At 45.0% G+C, this 19,520-nt stretch overlaps 1 protein-coding gene across 2 annotated transcripts in view; it reads left to right on the forward strand.

Annotated features, from left to right (window-relative positions):
- Positions 1-19,520, forward strand: part of ANKRD42 (ankyrin repeat domain 42) — a 241,548-nt gene that overhangs the window by 192,617 nt on the left and 29,411 nt on the right. For both annotated transcript variants that reach the window (XM_069203944.1, XM_069203945.1), the window contains one exon: positions 16,077-16,218. In XM_069203944.1, coding sequence (XP_069060045.1) covers positions 16,077-16,218 — 142 coding nt within the window. The remainder of the gene's footprint in view (positions 1-16,076; positions 16,219-19,520) is intronic.

The raw sequence follows: 19,520 nt of genomic DNA on the forward strand, positions 1-19,520 counted from the left end.
TACAGTGTGTTTATCATTACAAGTTCATAGATACCAAACGTGACATATCTGCCACCTCTGGTATAGGAATTACAGCTTATTAAATATAATGAGGCTTCCCCATTGTCATCACATGGGAGGAGTTGGCCTCACTATAGTGAAACAACAAATATGGGAGTTTTTCACTACTAGGACATGTAAAACTAAAAGGTTCCTGTCCTACCTTTTAATTACACAGCACCCTGCCCTATGGGCTACTTAGGGCCTACCTTAGAGGTGACATTTGTGATAAAAGGGGAGTTTAAGGCCTGCAAAGGGTTTTAAATGCCAGGTCGACATGGCAGTGGGACACTGCCTTCAGGCTGCAATGGCAGGCCTGGGACATGTTTTAAGGTGCTACTTAAGTGGGTGGCACATTAAGTGCTGCACGCCCACTGGTAGCATTTCATTTACAGGCCCTGGCTGTATGTATTCCACTCTAAAAGAAACTTGCATGTAAATTGAATATGATAATCAGGTATATGTCAATCAAGCCATGTTTTAGGAAGAGAACACAAGCACTTTAGCATTGGTTAGCTGGTACCTGAAAGTGTGACTGATTCTCACACTGTTTATACATGCCCCTGTCCCAAATAGAAATGGGACACTTATGATATGACCCACTTAACTTGTGGCTTATTTGTTCTTTGATTGTGGTTAACTCCCCTATATTATGACCCAAAACTTATAGAAAGGAGCTGGCCTGCCAGGAGGGTGAGAAGGGTTTCTGGTGGTCCTCAATACATCCTCACTTCACCACATCAGTGAATCAAGTAAAGAATTACATTGACTTCTGGGCCTTTGTATTACTGTGCAGTTCAGATTGGGTGGCTGAAGTCCTGTGAGAACTGGGAACCTTGGGACCTGTCGTTCCTCCTGTCTCATTCCTTCTCTAAAACAGCTACAGAAAAGGGTCCTTTACGTTATCAAGGTCACTATACCCTGGAGCCAGCAGCAATGAGGGGTGATTGAGCCTTGTAAGAGGGAGAAGCGGGAGAGGAGAGGTGAGAGAGCAAGGGATAGAGAGAGAGAGAGAGAGATGAAGATGGAGAGAGGGGGAGATAGAGTGTGACAGAACTAGTAGCAAAACTACTATTTAAAGTGTGTCCAAGTGGGCAGCAATTCCAAGTAAGCTGATACAAACATCAAAATCATAATTGATCATTAAAATATGATCACGAGCTTTAAGGCATACATGAGCATTAGGATTTTCAGAGTAAACATATATGCATTAAGGCACATATGTAGGCTGTAAGAAATTGGGTGATTGATTAAGGAGGGTGATAGCCGTACTCAAGCAACAACCACAGTCCTTGTCAGACTGAACCACAAGTTAATTAAATTAAATCATTAAATTAACCTGAGCTTAGCCATCCGGTAGCTTGGAACTGAAGCAGTTAGGCGTAACTTGGAGGCAATGTGTAAGGTAGCTATGCAGCACACATACAGTAATGTAATACAAACAACCCCAGAAAAATCCCAAACCAATAAAAAAAAAATAGGAGGAAATTCTGATTTTTTTTTTTTTTTTTAACGTTTTTTTGTGCCTAAAAGATCGAATCGTCAACCACGGTTACCTGGTCATGCAAAACCGGGGAAAAGTCAAAAGTTAAGACCGACCATAGCACAATGGTGCACGGGTCAGATGATAAAGGTGGATTGGGCCTGGTCTTGGATTACCTTTGAACTCAGAAGAAATTTAGAAGAAAAGTTCCTGAGAAGATAACGTTCAGCTGGGCAAGGTAGCAGGCTGTGTCTGAGGAGGCGTCATCATTGATGAGATGAAGAAAGGAATGGCGGTGAAGGTTTCTACCTTTGGACATTGTCACTTTTTTGGAAGTTGAAAATCTCCAGCGGGACGAACCTGCAGGCTGTAGCAGACAAAGGATCCACAAGGCTGGATACCTTTGTCGAGATTCCCATAGAACCCGATTTGTGCTGCTGAGAAGATATATCAGGAGCTACTGTGAAGTCAAGCCTACCGGCTGTGTAGCTTAGATGGATCCTCTGGCAGATAGGTCATGGTCTTCTGTTAGTTCTCAGGCCACCTTGTTGTGAAAATTATTTAAAGTCCCAACTTTAAAAGTTAAGCAGCACCTCTAACACCACTTCCAAGGGTCCAGAACTTAGAGAGCACTGCTTGGGTAGTGAGGACTTACTCCATCAGAGGCCAGGTATAGGATTCAAGGTCTCTGGAGCTTCTTATGTCCCTGTAACTCATACAGGAGCTTGGAGTCACTCTGGTAGTCTTGGGCTCAAGCAGCAAGGTAAGCTTTTAACAACAGGGCAGTCCTCTGGGGAGCAAGCCAGGCCTCAGCAGCAGGACAGTCTTCTGGTAGCAGCAGGGTAGTCCTCTGGGGAGCATGGCGCTGGCCTTAGCAGCAAGGCAGCCTCCTGGTAGCAGCAGAGCAGTCCTCTGAGGAGCAAGGCAGAACTAAAGCAGCATGGAAGTCCTGTGGTAGCAGCAAGTCAATCCTCCAGGGAGGAAGGTGGGCCTGAAGCAGCAGAGTAGTCCTCTGGGGGTCTAGGCAGTCCTTCTGAAGTCTTCCAAAGATCCATGAGTGTACTGAAGAAGTGTTATGAGGGTCCAATATTTATACCTGGTGCCAGCCTTTGAAGTGGGAGAATCTTCTATGCTACCTGTACATCCGGTTCTGGAACGTTCTTCCCCTCTTAAGACTCTAGGATATCTGGAATGACAAAAGGCTAGTGTCAGGTTCCTTTGTGTGTGCATGCTGGAGCAGCTCTTTGAAATGTAAGTGGGGCAGGGAACATCTCCACCCCCAGCAAATCCAGACAGAATGGACCATCATGCCAACACATAGTCCCCTTTGTCTCACTGCCTCAGAGGAATACACAAAGCAAAATTAAAAATACATGTCCAACTTTTTAAATACATTGTACCCTTACCTCGGGGCTGTCTAGGGCCTGCCTTAGGAGTAACTTGGATGTATTAAAAAGGAAGGTGTAGGCCTGGCAAAAGGTTTATTTTGCCAGGTCGAACAGGTAGTTTAAAACAGCACTACAGGCTGCAGTGGCAGGCCTGAGATGTGCTTTACAGTGCTACTTTATTGTATGTATGTATTGAGACTTATAAAGCACACTATACCCTGAGGTGTCAAAGCGCTAGCAGAAAGCACCCAGTATCCAGCGAGAACAGAGGTGCTCAGACCGTACGGAAGATGAAGGGTTTTTTTAATGCCACAAAGGAGTCGGATTGTGAAATATGGGAAGGCAGTGTTTAAAGGTTTGACAGCAGCCACGGAGAAGGCCCAAACTCCCACCTGGCCTTGCGGAATCTGGGAACCCACACCAGCTTACAAGAGGAGGATCTGAGCAGCCTGCCCGTGGCATACCAATGAAATGAAGAGTTGAGTGGATATGAGCCTTTTTGATGCCCGGCCAGGAAAACAATAGAAAGAGCCCTGAAGACAGTCCTTTTATTGACTGGAAGTCAGTGGAGGGAGCGAACACCTTCTCTGACCGACATATGCCTTGGAATATTCAGAATGAGACATGCAGCTGCATTCTGAATAACCTGAAGTTTATTGACACAGGACACATTGATGTTAAGGTTAAGAGAATTGCAGTGGTCTAGTCGTGATGAATGCTATAGTGACTGCCTGGCATACATTCTTTGGGATGTAAGGGAAAATCTTCCTCAAAGTCCTGGTGATAAGGAAACATGTACTCGTAGCACAACTGACCGTGATGGGAAGGGATCTGCATTCTCCTGGCCTCCAGATGTTAGACCAGATAGACTCCTGAGTGCCAAAGACCAAAATGTCTGTTTTGTCAGCATTAATTTTAAGAGTGTGTCTTTCATCCATTACTAATGCTGGACATACAGTGGTTGAACTTCTCAGCTACAGAGGAAAGGTCATTAAAAATAGACACAAAATGTTGAGTGTTATCAGCGTACAACAGTACTTTAAATCCAAAGGAGCGCACCAGTGCAGCCAGAGGAGCAAAATACACGTTGAAAAGAGTCAAACTCAGGGGCGAGCCCTGAGGGACTCCACAAGGAAGGCTGAATGCCTCTCCCTTAAAAGCTTTGCAGCTGACGGTTTGGACTCTGTCCGTAAGGAAAAAGGAGAGAAGCTTGAGAGCAGACCCCCTCCAACCCCAATATCCTGCTGCCGTTGAATCATCTGTGTTGGCCAGACAGTATCAAATGCTGCGGACAACAAAAGCGTCAATTGTTTCCTTCAAGGAAGTGGGAAAAGCTCTTTCTCTTCCAGGGGATCCTCATCAATAGTCATAAACATTGAATATTCCTGCCCTTGTGCGGGGACCCCGGAGCATATATAAAATATACACATATAAAGTATGAAATATGCACGAAAAAAATATATACAGCATTTTTAGTAGACACATCTTTCATACTAAACTCATATATACATGTGTAAAACAGCAATGCAGGCTATAATCATAAACAGGCTAAAATGCTTTATTTCTATGAAGTTTTTTTTTTTTTTTCATTATAAAATTACAATAGAGAATAAATATCTACCCAAGCCCCCAAAACTGGGCTTAGGGAAATAAGCAGTAATAATCACTAGAAAAAAAAGAGAAAAAACTACATTGAAAAACAATGGAGCATTCTTAGCCAATAGGCTGCATGCAGGTTAACACAGGAGAACCATAAAAACTTTGGCACCATGCCTTTAAGACCCTGAGCACCTCCAGTATCCCACCATGCCTCAGGGGTGAAGGAAAGGTGACAGTTGGTTCACAGTTAGGTCAGTTCTTTTTTCCAGCTTCTTCTGAGAGGATCCTGGAGCATTGAGCTCTCAGTTTTTCTGAGTTTTTTCTCAGAAAAATCCTTTAAAACAGGGTTTTTTTTCAGTTTCACTCGACAGATAACATCATTGTCTGAGTTTGGCAGTTTTTTCCTGACAGAAAAATGCCTTCACTTTTTGTCAAATGCCCTTCTTGTGGGAAGAAGAAGGCCCAGTCAGACCCACACTCTCTTTGTATTGTGTGCCTGCCTCAGAGTCACTGCCCTGACACTTGCAAGCACTGCAAGAATATGTCACTCTACGTCGAGGCATTCAACGTCGAGACATTCAACGTCGAGGCTAGAACAACCGGTGTGCCCTTCGACGTTGGCACAGCAGTCGATGTCGACACAGGTTTTACCTGTCTCTCAGGGGGTATAGCATCGTCCTCCAGCAGATAAGGCTGCACCATCTCCAGTGGTCTCCATTTGAAGCGACTCATCTTGTTCAAGAGCGGCATCATCGGGGCATGTTTCACCCATCAACTTATCACCGAGATGGTTGGAGAGCCTTAATAGACCAGTGGCCTCCCCAGAGTACTCTCCTACTGCCTCTCTCCCGAGAACACCATCACCGACAGCGCGGGCAGGATGGGCTCGTTCTGCTCCTCGCCAACCGACCGCGAGGCCTGGACACTCTGTTACAGCGTCTCGCAGCAGGTCTCGTTCCCAACGGCGATCCAGGTCACGATCACGACACAGAAGATCACCCTCTTGGTCGTCGTCAGGATCATCTGTCGGGCGTTACTCCCCCACTCTAACAGATTCTCCACCTGCTAGGATCTCACCGGTGGACGACATTACCACTTTTAACGAGGTGCTGTTAAGGGGAGCGCAGAAATTAAATATAGAGGTTCCAGAGCCATCTACCTCCTCGTTAGTCATCTTTGAGACTCTGCAGCATAGATCAGTGTCTAAAAAGTTACTGCCTCTAGTACCTGGTTTGTTGCAGCCAACCATGGACACTTTTCTGGCCCCAGCCACACTCAAATCTGCCCCGGCTAGGATTCTGAAAAAATATAAGGCTCCCGAACAGGACCCTTTATTCCTAAGAAAGGATCCGCCACCGGACTCTGTAATATTGGCCGCAGCCCGAAAAACCCACTCAGTGGCATCATCCTCCACGGTCCCCCCGGATAAAGAGAGCAGGCATCTAGACTCTCTGGGGAGAAAGATGTGCGGTACGGCGGCATCGGTAATGAAAGTCTCCAGCGCTTCTGCACTTCTGGGCAGGTATGACCGTTCTCTGTGGGACTCCCTCAACAGATTCACAGAAAAATTGCCCAGTGAAGACAGACAGGATTTTCAAGAGATCCTGCAAGAGGGATGCCTGGTATCCAACCAGGTCATCAGCGCGGCGGCAGATGGGGCGGATTTAACTGCACATGGGTACGCACATGGAATCTGTGCAAGAAGGTCTTCCTGGCTAAGACTGACTGGTTTAAAGCAGGAAGCACAACAGCGCATCCTAAATCTCCCATTCAGCGGGAACTCGCTGTTCGGTACACATGCAGATGAAGAAATGGCCCGCATGAAGACCGAGGTGGACACCATGAGGGCAGTAGGCCTGGAAAGGAAGAAAGATTTCAGGCGGAGGTATAGGCCTTATGACAGGCGCCCTTTCCAGCAGAGGGTTCAAACCCCTCACTGGTCCCAAAGGCCACAACAACGGCAGGGACGCCCTCTTTTTCAGGCTCGTAAGACCACAAGGGATCGAGGGTCAAGTAGACCTCAGCAGTCCACACCGAAAGCACCGGCCAAACAATGAGATCTCGCTTTCCTCGACACTGTATACCACTCCGGTGGGGGGGAAGTATCACAGGTTATCTTCACGAGTGGCACTCTATCACAGAAGACAAATGGGTGCTCAACATTGTCGAAAATGGCTACTCTCTTCTTTTCAGGCAGCCTCCACCACGCTTGCCACCAGCCAAATGCAATCCATCTCATCTCAGCCTGCTGCGCAAAGAGGCTCTTGCCCTCTTACAAAAGAAAGCAATAGAAAAGGTTCCACCTGCGCACAGAGGAAAGGGGGTTTACTCCTGTTATTTTCTGGTGGCGAAAAAGGGCCGAGAGGGCGTTTTCAGACCAATTCTGGACTTACGGCTGCTGAACAAGTACATAAGAAAACAGAAGTTCAGGATGCTAGCTCTTCACCAGATTTTCCCTCAACTACATCAGGGAGACTGGATGTGCTCCATCGACCTGCAGGATGCATATTTTCACATCCCAATAGCTCCCAAGCATCGGAAATTCTTGCGCTTCCAAATAGCTTCACAGCACTATCAGTTCAGAGTTCTACCATTCGGCCTGAAATCTGCCCCCCCGCGTCTTCTCGAAATGTGTGGCGGTGGTAGCGGCACATCTTCGAAAACAAAAGATCTTCATCTACCCATACCTAGATGACTGGTTACTGAAGGCTTCCTCTCCGGATCAGGCGAGAAGCCATCGGGACATTGTGCTCAGGGTTTTCGAGTCTCTAGGTCTTCAAGTCAACTACCAAAAGTCAACCTTGATTCCAACACAGAACCTTCACTACCTGGGCGCTATACTAAACACAGAGCTCCAAAGAGTGTATCCTTCGGAGGAGCGACTATTATCAATACACAGGAAGTGTCAAGACCTGTTAAAAGCCAACGCACCTACGGCCCGTCAGGTGACATCGCTGCTGGGCTCCATGGCATCATGCATTTTCATTGTCCCAAATGACAGGCTGCACATGAGGCCCCTCCAGGAGGCATTGGAGAGCAACTGGAGCCAAAGGACAGGTCGCTGGGAGGACAGAGTGCGGCTACCGACAGCGGCACTTCAGTCATTGCAATGGTGGATGCACAGACCTCACCTGTCAGTAGGTGCTCCGTTTCACCAGGTAATTCCATCAGACACTCTGGTAACGGATGCGTCTCTTCAGGGATGGGGGGCTCATCTGGGTCCCCTTCAAGCTCAGGGCCTGTGGTCCGACAAAGAAAAGAAGTACCACATCAATCTGCTGGAACTCAGAGCGGTCCATCTGGCTCTCAAGTCTTTTACTCCATTGATTCAGGGGAAATCTCTCCTAATACAAACGGACAATACAACCACAATGTATTATTTGAACAGACAGGGGGGAACGAGATCCCTACCCCTATCTCGAGAGTCCCAAACGATATGGCATTGGCTCCTGGCCAGAGGAATGTCACTTACAGCGGTTCACCTGCCAGGTCAACAAAATGTGGAAGCAGATTTCCTGAGCAGACACCTAGAGGACGCACACGATTGGGTCCTACACGGCAAAGTCGTCGAAGACATCTTCGCTCAATGGGGTCGACCTCAATTGGATCTCTTTGCAGACGAAGTAAACAAGAAATGCCCAGACTTCGCATCCAGGTTCTACCGTCCGGGATCTCGAGGGAATGCCCTGTTGATCGACTGGTCAGGGATATTTCTCTACGCCTTTCCACTGATTCCCCTCATACCGGCAGTGATCAACAAACTTTACAAATCCAGAACCAGAATGATTCTAATAGCGCCACAATGGCCCGTCAATTCTGGTACACAGATGATCTCAACCTATCGGAAAAACCTCACAGGAGGCTGCCGTGCAGACCGGATCTTCTGAGCAGGATGGAGGCCAGGATTCTACATCCCAACCTACCCTCTCTGAGCTTAACAGCATGGCTCCTGAATTCTTGCAGTATGGACACTTAGGGCTCTTGCAGGAGTGCATGAACATCTTGAAAAAGTCCAAACGACCTTCCACGCGGCGTTCTTACACTTTTAAGTGGAAGAGGTTCTACATATGGTGCTGTCAGCAAGGTCAGAATCCCATACGGGCTCAGGAGGATGTCATACTGTCTTATTTACTTCATCTGGCAAAGTCCGGTCTGCAGGTATCATCTATTAAGGTACATATATCTGCCATTACAGCCTATCGTAAGTCACCTTCTCAGGAATCCTTCTTTACGAAACCAGTAGTCAAGGATTTCTTAGAAGGTTTGAAAAAAGTTTTTCCGCCCATTCGGAGACCCTCTCCTCCATGGGAACTGAACATAGTATTGTCAAAACTTATGGCCCCTCCTTTCGAACCTATACACAAGGCCTCTTTACAACACCTTACGTGGAAGACGGCTTTTTTGGTGGCCATTACCTCCGCGAGGAGGGTCAGTGAGATTCAGGCTTTGTCTTCCAAAGAACCGTACACAGTTTTTCACGACAATAGAATGGTTCTGCGAACTCACCCATCTTTCCTTCCGAGGGTGGTGTCAGAATTCCACATCAATCAGACTATATCCTTACCGACTTTCTTTCCCAATCCGGAGACTCCGGCAGAGAAAGCATTGCACTCCTTAGACTTGAAAAGAGTGCTGAAATTTTATTTGGATAAAACAAAATCGATTAGACATTCCAATCACTTGTTTGTAAATTATGGTCATTTGAGGACAGGAGAGGCAGCATCTAAACGAACGATATCAAGATGGATAGTTTCTTATATTGTCAATACTTACCAGCTGGCTAATAAACAATTACTAGCTAAGCCTAAAGCGCATTCCACAAGGGGAAAAGCGGCTACTGCTGCTCTCCTTAACAATGTTCCAATATCTGAGATTTGTAAGGCTGCTACATGGAAGTCTGTACATACGTTTACTAGACATTACTGTTTAGACTCAGATGCAAGAGCAGATGCCCAAGTGGGGCAGGCCTCTCTGAGAAATTTATTTGCATAACACGTATCTATTCCTGCACTTCTATTAGACAGTCCGCAGAGTTTAGGGATGGGCTTGCTAATCTATTCAATGTTTACGACTATTGATGAGGATCCCCTGGAAGAGAAGGATAAGTTACTTACCTGTAAATCCTAGTTCTCTTCCAGGGGTATCCTCATCAAAGTCATAAACAACCCACCCTCCTCCCCGGACGCACGTCTCCTAGAAGTGCAGTACAGACTGTTTTTCGAATCAGTTACACAGATTGTCACCGTAAAAAAGTACTGACCTAACTGTGAACCAACTGTCACCTTTCCTTCACCCCTGAGGCATGGTGGGATACTGGAGGTGCTCAGGGTCTTAAAGGCACGGTGCCAAAGTTTTTAGGGTTCTCCTGTGTTAACCTGCATGCAGCCTATTGGCTAAGAATGCTCCATTGTTTTTCAATGTAGTTTTTTCTCTTTTTTCTCTAGTGATTACTACTGCTTATTTCCCTAAGCCCAGTTTTTGGGGCTTGGGTAGATATTTATTCTCTATTGTAATTTTATAATGAAAAAAAAAAAATAATCTTCATAGAAATAAAGCATTTTAGCCTGTTTATGATTATAGCCTGCATTGCTGTTTTACACATGTATATATGAGTTTAGTATGAAAGATGTGTCTACTAAAAATGCTATATATATATTTTTCGTGCATATTTCATACTTTATATGTGTATATTTCATATATGCTCCAGGGTCCCCGCACAAGGGCGGGAATATTCAATGTTTATGACTTTGATGAGGATACCCCTGGAAGAGAACTAGGATTTACAGGTAAGTAACTTATCCGAATTGCAACATAAGGACAAATGTGTTCTGCAGGAAATCAGCAATAGTTTCGGGAGCCATATGGAATATTTTGGCGGAGCAGGAGCCCACTGTGAATCCAGATTTGACACTTGGTTTGCTGCAAACAGATGGAAGGAAATTTCATAAGATGATTGCCTTCAGTGCCTAAGCAGGCGCCCTTGGGCAATAATCCACTGTTCAGGGGCAGACCAAATGTGGAGTAGATATTCAAAATGTTGGCCCAAAACTAAAGCGCCATTCTGTCACAGAAATCTTGGGAGGAGGTCACCAGACCCTGAGACCAGGGGTTTACAAATTATTAATTTACCTTAAGAAGAGTTATTCGTGGCTGTAATATTTTTAGTGAACAAACCCACCTTAACAGATTTAATAGCAAGCTTGTCTTGCAGCAAGAGGGCCTTATGCTTTCTTTTTTCAATTCCTTTTTCCTCATGATCAAGGGTAGATCTCCACCTGCAGTCCCTTCTCTGTACTGTGGTTCTGCCAATAACCAGGGCATATAAGGTTTACTTCTTGTCACCGTTTTGACCCTGAGTGGGGCTATACTATCCAGAGACCCAGGTTGAAACCATTCTACAGAGTAGCCTAGGGAGTGAACAAGGCAGGCTCTGGGAAGGTAAAGTGCCTGTTCTAAGTTAGCCAGAGTTATTTTGCTCACATTCCGGCATACAATGGACTCTGGGAGGGCCTGGCTAACTCTGGACTTAAAATGAGGTAGAGGAATTCTGAATACAATAGCTTGATGGTCCAACTAAGAGGATAGGCACAGTCAGCAGTCAGATCAATGTGATTAGAAAAAATACCATCAAGAATGTGACCAGAGGAATGAGTAGGTATGCCAACCCTCTGGGAAAGTCCTAGTTTCGACATCAGTTCCAGTAGAGAGGGTGTATCTATAAGGGAAGGGTCATCAAAATGAAAATCCTCAAAAATAGTTGTGTTTCTGATCTAGATATGGTTCAGTCGTCTGCCCCAGGACTCTGGAAAACTGATCTTTGAACCTGGAGGCCGATAGACTAAAAGGCCAGAAAAAGTATCCTTAGCCGAGACCCACAGCCTGAAAAATACAGGCTTCATAGCATGCTTATCGGGTCTAGAGTAATGGGGTGAAGGGCAAAATGAGTGCTGCAGACCCACTAGTAGCATTTACTTTGCAGGCTATGGGCGGATGTTATACCAAATCCTAAGGACTTACAAGTAAATAAAATGTGTTAATCAGCTGTAGGCCTATCAGTGTTACCATGTTTTAAGAAGAGAAAACAAACACTTTAGCACTGATTAGCAATCATAATGTCAACAAAAATGAAATTCAGAAAAGAGAAGGGGTGAACGCAAAACATTTGGGAGAAGACCACACCAAGGATATCTGGTCCATTCCTTGCCTGTTTCTAATTGCCTCCTCATTTCTAATTTCTAATTTTGTAGAGTGCTACACCTTCTACTGTCTTTGACTCTGCAGTCCTTATGAAGACCCCATATAATTGATTTTCTTTGTTAGGGTTCAAAACATCGAATTTCATGCTACTCTATTGCCTCTAACATTCCCTGAGCACCCAGAAAGACCCCCACTTTGTGTTCATGGATTACAGAATATGGGGCAAAATGGATATGGATGGCATTAAGGGCCACATGTACGACCTGAGATTTGCGACTCACAATTTGCGAATTGCAAAACCGTATGTACAACAGGGTACTTCACACTTTGTGCGATTCCCAATGGGGTCGCAAATGACCTAGCTCATGAGTATTCATGAGGTAGGTCGCAATTTGCGACCCCATTGGAAATGGCGGCACTCACAGGGATGGTGGCCTGCTGGCGTCAGCAGACCACCATGTCTGTGACTGCTTTTAAATAAAGCAGTGTTTCTTTTTAAATACAGCCCATTTTCCTTAGAGTGCATTTCGAAAACAAAAATGAAAAGTTTTCTTTTCATTTTTTCAGAGCAGGCAATGGTCCGTGGGACCACTGCCTGCTCTGAAAAAATGTTTTCACATTCATTCACAAAGGGGAAGGGGTACCTTCCCCTTTTGCGAATGGGTTAGCACCAATTTGAGACTGGTGCTAACTGTGATTGTTTTGGGACTGCATTTGCGGTCACAAAACAATCACATATCGGACTGCGACTCGCAATTAGGATTAGACACAAGCAAACCCCAGATTATCTGGTAGCTTGGCACAGAACAGTAAGGCTTAACTTAGAGCTAATGTGTAATGTAAGTGTGCAGCTTTTGAAACAGTAACACAGGGACACCATAACACAAAAGGAGCCCACAACAAAGTTAGAAAAATAGAATACATTGACAAAAGTTTAATTAGTAGATCCGGAGATAATGAATTTGAAAGCTTTACGTAAAAAATAGCACCAAAAAGCACAACGCGCTATTGGGGGTATCTGGTCACACCGGACCGGGACAAAGTCACAAGTTCAGGCCAACCGCGATGGAGCACGGGTTGACTACAGGGACCCAGTTAGGCCCACAGAACAAATTACCTTAAATCCTGGTTGTGGAGCGTTGCATGGATCCGTGTTGAAGATGCATTACGCAGCCTTAAGTGATGACTCTGTTCTGAGATGCTGCAAGACTGCAGTACAAGGTCCTCTTGCGTCTACCTCCAGGGTCCTGTTGACTGGGCTTGCCATACAAAGGCCGGTGTTGGAGATGAGATACATTGTTGATGCGGTGCATTGATTCCGAAGAGCAGTGAAGCTGTGATGCGGAAGTTTGGCATCATCGAGACTGCCATCGACTTGAGGTGCAGGGATCTGCTCCAGAGCAGCGTCATGTAGCAGCAGTTCTGAAGGCGATGCGTCGGAACAAAGATGCAATTCTTTCGCGACAGGTCCAATACATGCAGTACCAGTGATACATCTGTTCTGTCTACAGATGTGCCACCCAGCCTTCGAGATGATTTGGTTTTGCTCGGGATGCGTCACTCTGCAGAGAGGATGCCTCTTTTCCGCTGGCAAGCATCTTAGGCCCACTACCAAGGGTGCAGGACTGGCGTGGCACCACTTGGCAGGGCAGACTCACAGATGGCAGAGTCAAGACCAGGGTTTTTGGAAGTCTTTTATGAACCTGAGTCTTCAGATAGCCCTTGGAGTCCCTATGGGTTCTGGGTTCAAGAGATGCAGGTCCAGTCCTTCTGGCCGAGGCAAGAGGGCAGCAGGTCAGCACATAAAAGCAGGAGTCCAGCAGAGTGGCAGTCGTTCAGCAGCACATCAGTCTTTCCTGTCAGAGTATCCACAGGTCAAGAAGTGAAGTGGTCTTTTATACTATGGTGCCCTGGTTCTGGAAAGTAGGAGGAACTTCTAGACAGTGGCTTTGAAGTGTAAGGAATTTCCAGCCTCCCATGTTCTGGCTCCAAGCTGACTGGGGTGACAATACAGGGTTTTTGGCCCTTAGTGGGTGGAGAGGACACAGCCTATGCAGGTATAAGTGAGGCTGAGACCAGGTCCTCCCTCCAAGCCTGCCCTAGATGGTCCATCAAGTCACACCCAACCTCTTATTGTGTGTGGCTGTCTAGAAGGAATACAGAAAGCCGAACTGCCAACTACATTCAGTCCTGTGACCAGAGATAGGCTGCAAGAACCAAATGGCTGAGGCAAGAAAATGCAAACCTTCTAAAATTGCAATTTTCAAAATTGAAATTTCACCATGAGTTAGGATTTTAAATTGTGATTCCAGAGACACCAAACGTTAAGGAATTTCCCCTTCTGTAGGAAGCTGGCCTGATGTGTGGTGGGTACCTATGGTACTTACACCTTATACCAGGTCCAGGAATCCCCTCTAGTGAAGTGTAGGCAGTGTCTAGAAGCCAGGTACCCTAGAGGTAGCTGTGGATGAGCAGCCAAGGCTTATCTAGGAGACATGCAAAGATCATGCAATACCACTGTAGTCACACAGCACTTACACACTTGAAAGAAAACACTCAGTTGTACACAAATAAAGGTGCTTTATTTTTGTAACAAATCACCACAAAATACTAGACAAAGTGACCCACCCTTAGGAGGTAAGTAATACACTAAATACATACACTAGTAACCAGAAACAGGCATAGAAAATGTTAGAAAACAGTGCAAATACCAATAACCAATAGTGACCCTAGGGGGAGCACAAACCATATACTAAACAAATGGAATGCAAACAAGGTACCCCCACCTAGGTAAGTAAAATGTGTAGAGGGAAACTCGGGATATCGGAAAACCACAAAGGTAAGTAACATAGTACCCCCCAGCGACCAGGAATGTAGAAGTAAAACACTGCAATTTCCGAAACCACCCATAAGGAGGAAAATAAGAAAAAGAAGACACCCAGAGAAGACTGCAAGAAAACCAGCAGTGGATTCCTGAAGAAACAAGACTTGTGGAGAGAGGGGACCAAGTCCAAGAGTCACAGTGTAGTCCAAGAGGAGTAGAGGCTTCTACCCACCCAGCTGTGGATGCAGGAGTTGGTTGACGGTGATGAAGAACAGGTCAGCACTGCAGCCCCAGAAGAGTTCCTGATGGATGCAGCTGAAGCCCCACGCTGGAAGGAAGGCTGCAAACGGGTGTCGGTGCAGGAACTCCACCAGCAAGCATTGGCAAAACCAAACTTGCAGTTAGTGAAAAAGAGGTGCTACCAGGGACCAGCAGGCTCCGGAGGACTCAACCCAGGAGGAGGAGTCACAGGGGACCCTCAGCGTCGCAGAGAGTCCACAGGAGCAGAGGCAGCACCCACAGGAGTCCCACAGTATGGGGACACAGGAGTCACAGAAGAAGCCCAAGCAGCACTACAAAAGAGGATCACACGCCACAGGAGATCCATGCAGGAGGCTGTGCTTTGCAGGATGGAGTGCTGGGGGCTGGAGATACACATACGTCGCCTGAAGATCCCTCGGAAGAGATACCAACAAGCCTTGGCAGCTGCAAGAGATGCAGTGCTACTGTCGCTGGTACTGTCCTGCGTGGAAAGGCAAAGGCTTACCTCCACCAAAGTTGGACAGCTGGCAGAGAGGACCAAGAGGACTACTCCGGACCACCACCTGTGATGCATGATCCATGTAGCTCAGCAGGAGAAGGGAACCAGACAGCCGGTTGTCGCTTGTTGTAGGTGCCTGCGGTTGCAGCGAAGTGACTCCTTCACTTCAAGGAAGATTCCTTCTTTTTCTTGTGCAGGCCGAAGAGTTGCAGTCTTCTGAGGATGCACGACGAGGAAAATGTTGCAAAACTGGCAGGAGCCCTGGAAACAATGTTGCAGAAGAGTCTTTTCTTCTTAGAGGCAGCTTGTGGGGTCCTGGAGGTTCCAGTCGCATTTCTGGAAGCCAGATGTTTTTCACCAGCTGTCCCAGCAAATTTGGCTGAAGTCCTGGTTTTTAGAAGGGGTCGACTGATAACAGTGAGAGGCACTTCTTGGGTGGTAAAACGCTGTGCTAGTTAGCAGCTGATAGAAGTAAGCAATTTAACAAACAGGTAAGATGCTGGTTTAAAAAAGAACATTTTATTTATTTTCTTAGTGCCTGTTCTGTCTTCTGGCGTGGATGAGAGCTGTCATTCTGCGACGCTCCGTTGATGTAAAAATGTAGTGCTTCTTTTATTTTTTGCAAAATGTCCCAGTTTTTGGTTCTCAAAATCTGGTCACCCTAACAAAGTTGGACCCACCATAAAGTGATTTATTGCCTACGGCTGAGTGTAAAGAACTTTACATAATGTATCTGTAATATAGTAGTACTTTCCAAAAGGCTGAAGTTGCACTTTGTTTTTGCAGAGTTGTCAAAGAGCTCGAGTCTCAGCTGGAGTACGAGCGCCTCCGCCGGGAGAAGATGGAGGGGCAGCTGGACGATTATCGAGGAGAGATCGCGCACCTCCGAGCCTCCTTGGACAAGGTCAAGACCTCGGCCAATTATGAGGTTAGTGTCTCCGTGTTTTTTGTTGTTCTACAGTTTCTCTGTGATATGGGTCATGTATCGGCTGTCTACTAAGGACACAAACTAAGATTAATATGGCGCCAACCCACAGCTGATCAATTACAGCTATACATACTTACGCACCAATAATGCTCTGCTCATGACATCACACATGACCTCTTATATGAGTTTATCCATTACATCTCTGGAGACAATAACCGCATAGATAAAGTAACTGATGTTCCTCCACATATCTAATATAGAAACACATCCCGCTCTGCCTTCTTTTTCATTTTAAATTGAATAACTGTATTCAGTCAGTTTTGCATTTAGTTAGAAATATGTTTATTAGATTTTGAAATGGTTCTCAGAAGAGAAGTTTTTGGATGCTTTGAAACACCATACTTAGGAACTCGGTGTGTGTATTACTTAAGGGGTAAAGTACATTTTAGATGCTTTTTAATGCAATGTTTGTTTTTCTTTCTCCTCAATTTGTTTGCTCAATTAACTGCTGTATAGTTTAATCAGGGATTTGCCATCCTGATAATATTAATAAGCTGAACAGGGGGATCGGGCACAGAAGTAAAAGTTGGACATGTGAGATGGACATCTTTCAGCCGTCTAGGGATTATTCCTATAACTGCATGGTCCTCAGTACTGAAACAGCCGTATCACATGGTGAGCTCATTAAATCCCAGTTAGAGGCATTGGAATGCAATGGGTCTCGCATTTGCTCGAGTTAGAGCTATTAGCGTTGGAAATTTCTACCCTGACTTTTCTTGCCACACAAATTGAATGAAAAAAAGAAAAAAAACTAGCGCTATCGCAGGAAGTAAAACTCAGAGTGATCGCGCTGCGTAGAAAATAAAAAGATAAAGTAGTGCAGAAACCAGGCTGAATACATCAAGCCTCGTAAGTTTTCAGTAGTTGGCCTGTGCGCTTGAGGAGGGCTAAACACCAGAAAAGGCATGACCTATGTATGCCTTTCACTAATGAAAGTAAGTAGATTTTAAAAGGCAAGCCCACCAACCAATGAAAGTGACAGGCATGACATGGGTGTGGTTACAATGCCAAAGAGAGATTACAACAGGGATGGAGCGCTTGTGTGCTCGACCCTAAAAATGTTTTATGGATAAGTCAGCAGTACCAAACGCTAGATGTTTGCTTGAGAGAGTCACCACAACAGTCAAAGAAATCATATGTTTATTCGTATATACGGCAGAAAGGAGGCCGAGCCCTGTTTGAGGGCGGATTTCTGTTTGACTCCGTACTTTTCGGATCCACAGCCAAATAAAGACCTAGGCGGTAACTTTTTCCGAATCCTCCTTGGACACAGGCTCAGGACCAACACGGGAACTCGAGATCGTCATCCCGAACAACTTTTAATGTAGACTTTATAAACAGAGGAAAAAATACTGAGCACAGAAAATGCTATATATAAAGTATCTAGCACCATCATGTGGGCACAATTATATATTTATACAAGAGCACTTCAGTTCTCGATTTAATTCATCTTCTGTCTGATTGAAGACGCGCGGGCCTCCATTCTGTAATCCTTTAATGATTACGGGAAAAACAGCCAGCGAGAATGTATCTCCTGTTGCATTACCGTACTCAGCACATTATCATGTGTAATCTGCCGGCATATCGGCATACCCTTGTTAGATCCAAATAGTTGGGCTGCGGAGACACAAATAAGACTCTGTTTAATCCAGTTTATACATAGAGTGCTTTGAAGCATCTCTCTGGCTACGCAAGCGCTATAGAAAAACAATAAATAACTCAGTTCCTAAAAACATGTGATAAAACAAGAGAATTACTTTTGCTTTTCGCCATGGGAGCCCTTTTTAGATGGAAAACTAGATGAGTTTCTTCACTTAAAACCTTTTTAATGTATTTGTATTTATATTTTCATGCTAGTTTTTGTACACTTGGATGGTTAGCTATATCACGTTGAGGTTACTCTTCAAAACCTTTTTATTACTATAACTTCTCCCTGTGTCAGTGGGGAGAAAAGAGTAACACTATAAAATGCAGGAACAAAATAGGGTAACATCTGTTTAATGCACGATATAAATACATAGGGTTTGCAAATGAGTTGTCAGGAACGACGATTCTCAAGGAGGGTTACCAGCGTTTCATTTAATGTATACGGCACTAGGTTATTTATATGACGCCATCTTTTAGTTGTGTAGCACCAAACCTGTAATGTTATTGTTTCATATGGCTGTTCTCTCATCTGATGAACCACAGTGGACTGACCGTGTGTGTTGGATTGTGTGAGCTGTATTTGTGGCTGAGAATGTGTGGTGTGGTGATGCTGGAAGTGGTCTCGGAGGAATATTGCCAATCCTCCTGCTCTCTTGTTGGGTTGGTGTTGAAATGAAGAAAGATGTATCCAAACAGGTGTGAAATCTGGTCCTTTATTGGAGCATCCCATCCACAGCCAACTACAGTCTTCTCCTCTCAGCTCTGCTCTTCTCAACCTCTCTAACATTCCATATTCTACATGATGTCAGACTATGACATCAGCCTGAGAGCAGAGCAAAGAGAACAATCTACATTGACTTTATAATTGATTATATACCACACACCTCCCTCCTAAAATAAAAATGCTCCAGACAACTATATACAAAGTTTGAAAGAAAATACAATAGAATAGATAACCAAATACAATGCATTAAAACACCAACCTTAACAATTACCAATGAATTTTACAATTCTATTAAGATTCCATATTCTACCATCATTTATCTTCACGGCATTTCTGAACAGTTTAATGACTTCAAAAGGTCCTTGGAATTTACTCTTGCCTTTACTCAATGTCGGTTTTTTGATCAATACCTGATCTCCAACCTTTATGTCAAGCTCACACACTCCCTTCTTGTGGTCATAATACAATTTCCTTTTTTGTACATTTACACTCTCATGCACATTCTTCTCTTCCATTATGTTTTGATCCATTACTTCCTTCCTCCAATGCACCCACGCAGGTGCAAGTGATGTGTTAGCCTTCCGACCTCTGAAAAGTTCGAAAGGAACCTTTCCTGTTGTAGAATGAGGAGTCATCCTATAAGCATATAGAAATCCTTTTAAACCTTCCTTCCAGTCTCTATTTGAAGCATTCTCTAGTTGTATACATTCTTTCACACACCTGTTAAATCTTTCAATTATTCCATTACCTTCAGGATGGTAAAGAGAACATCTTTTGTGCCTTATACCAGACTTCTCAAGAAACTCACTCATTTCTCTTGAGACAAACTGCGGTCCGTTATCCGTGACAAGAGTATCAGGAAAACCCTCCC

The sequence above is a fragment of the Pleurodeles waltl genome, chromosome 8 (genome assembly GCF_031143425.1).
Source record: "Pleurodeles waltl isolate 20211129_DDA chromosome 8, aPleWal1.hap1.20221129, whole genome shotgun sequence".
Taxonomy (NCBI): Eukaryota; Metazoa; Chordata; class Amphibia; order Caudata; family Salamandridae; genus Pleurodeles; species Pleurodeles waltl.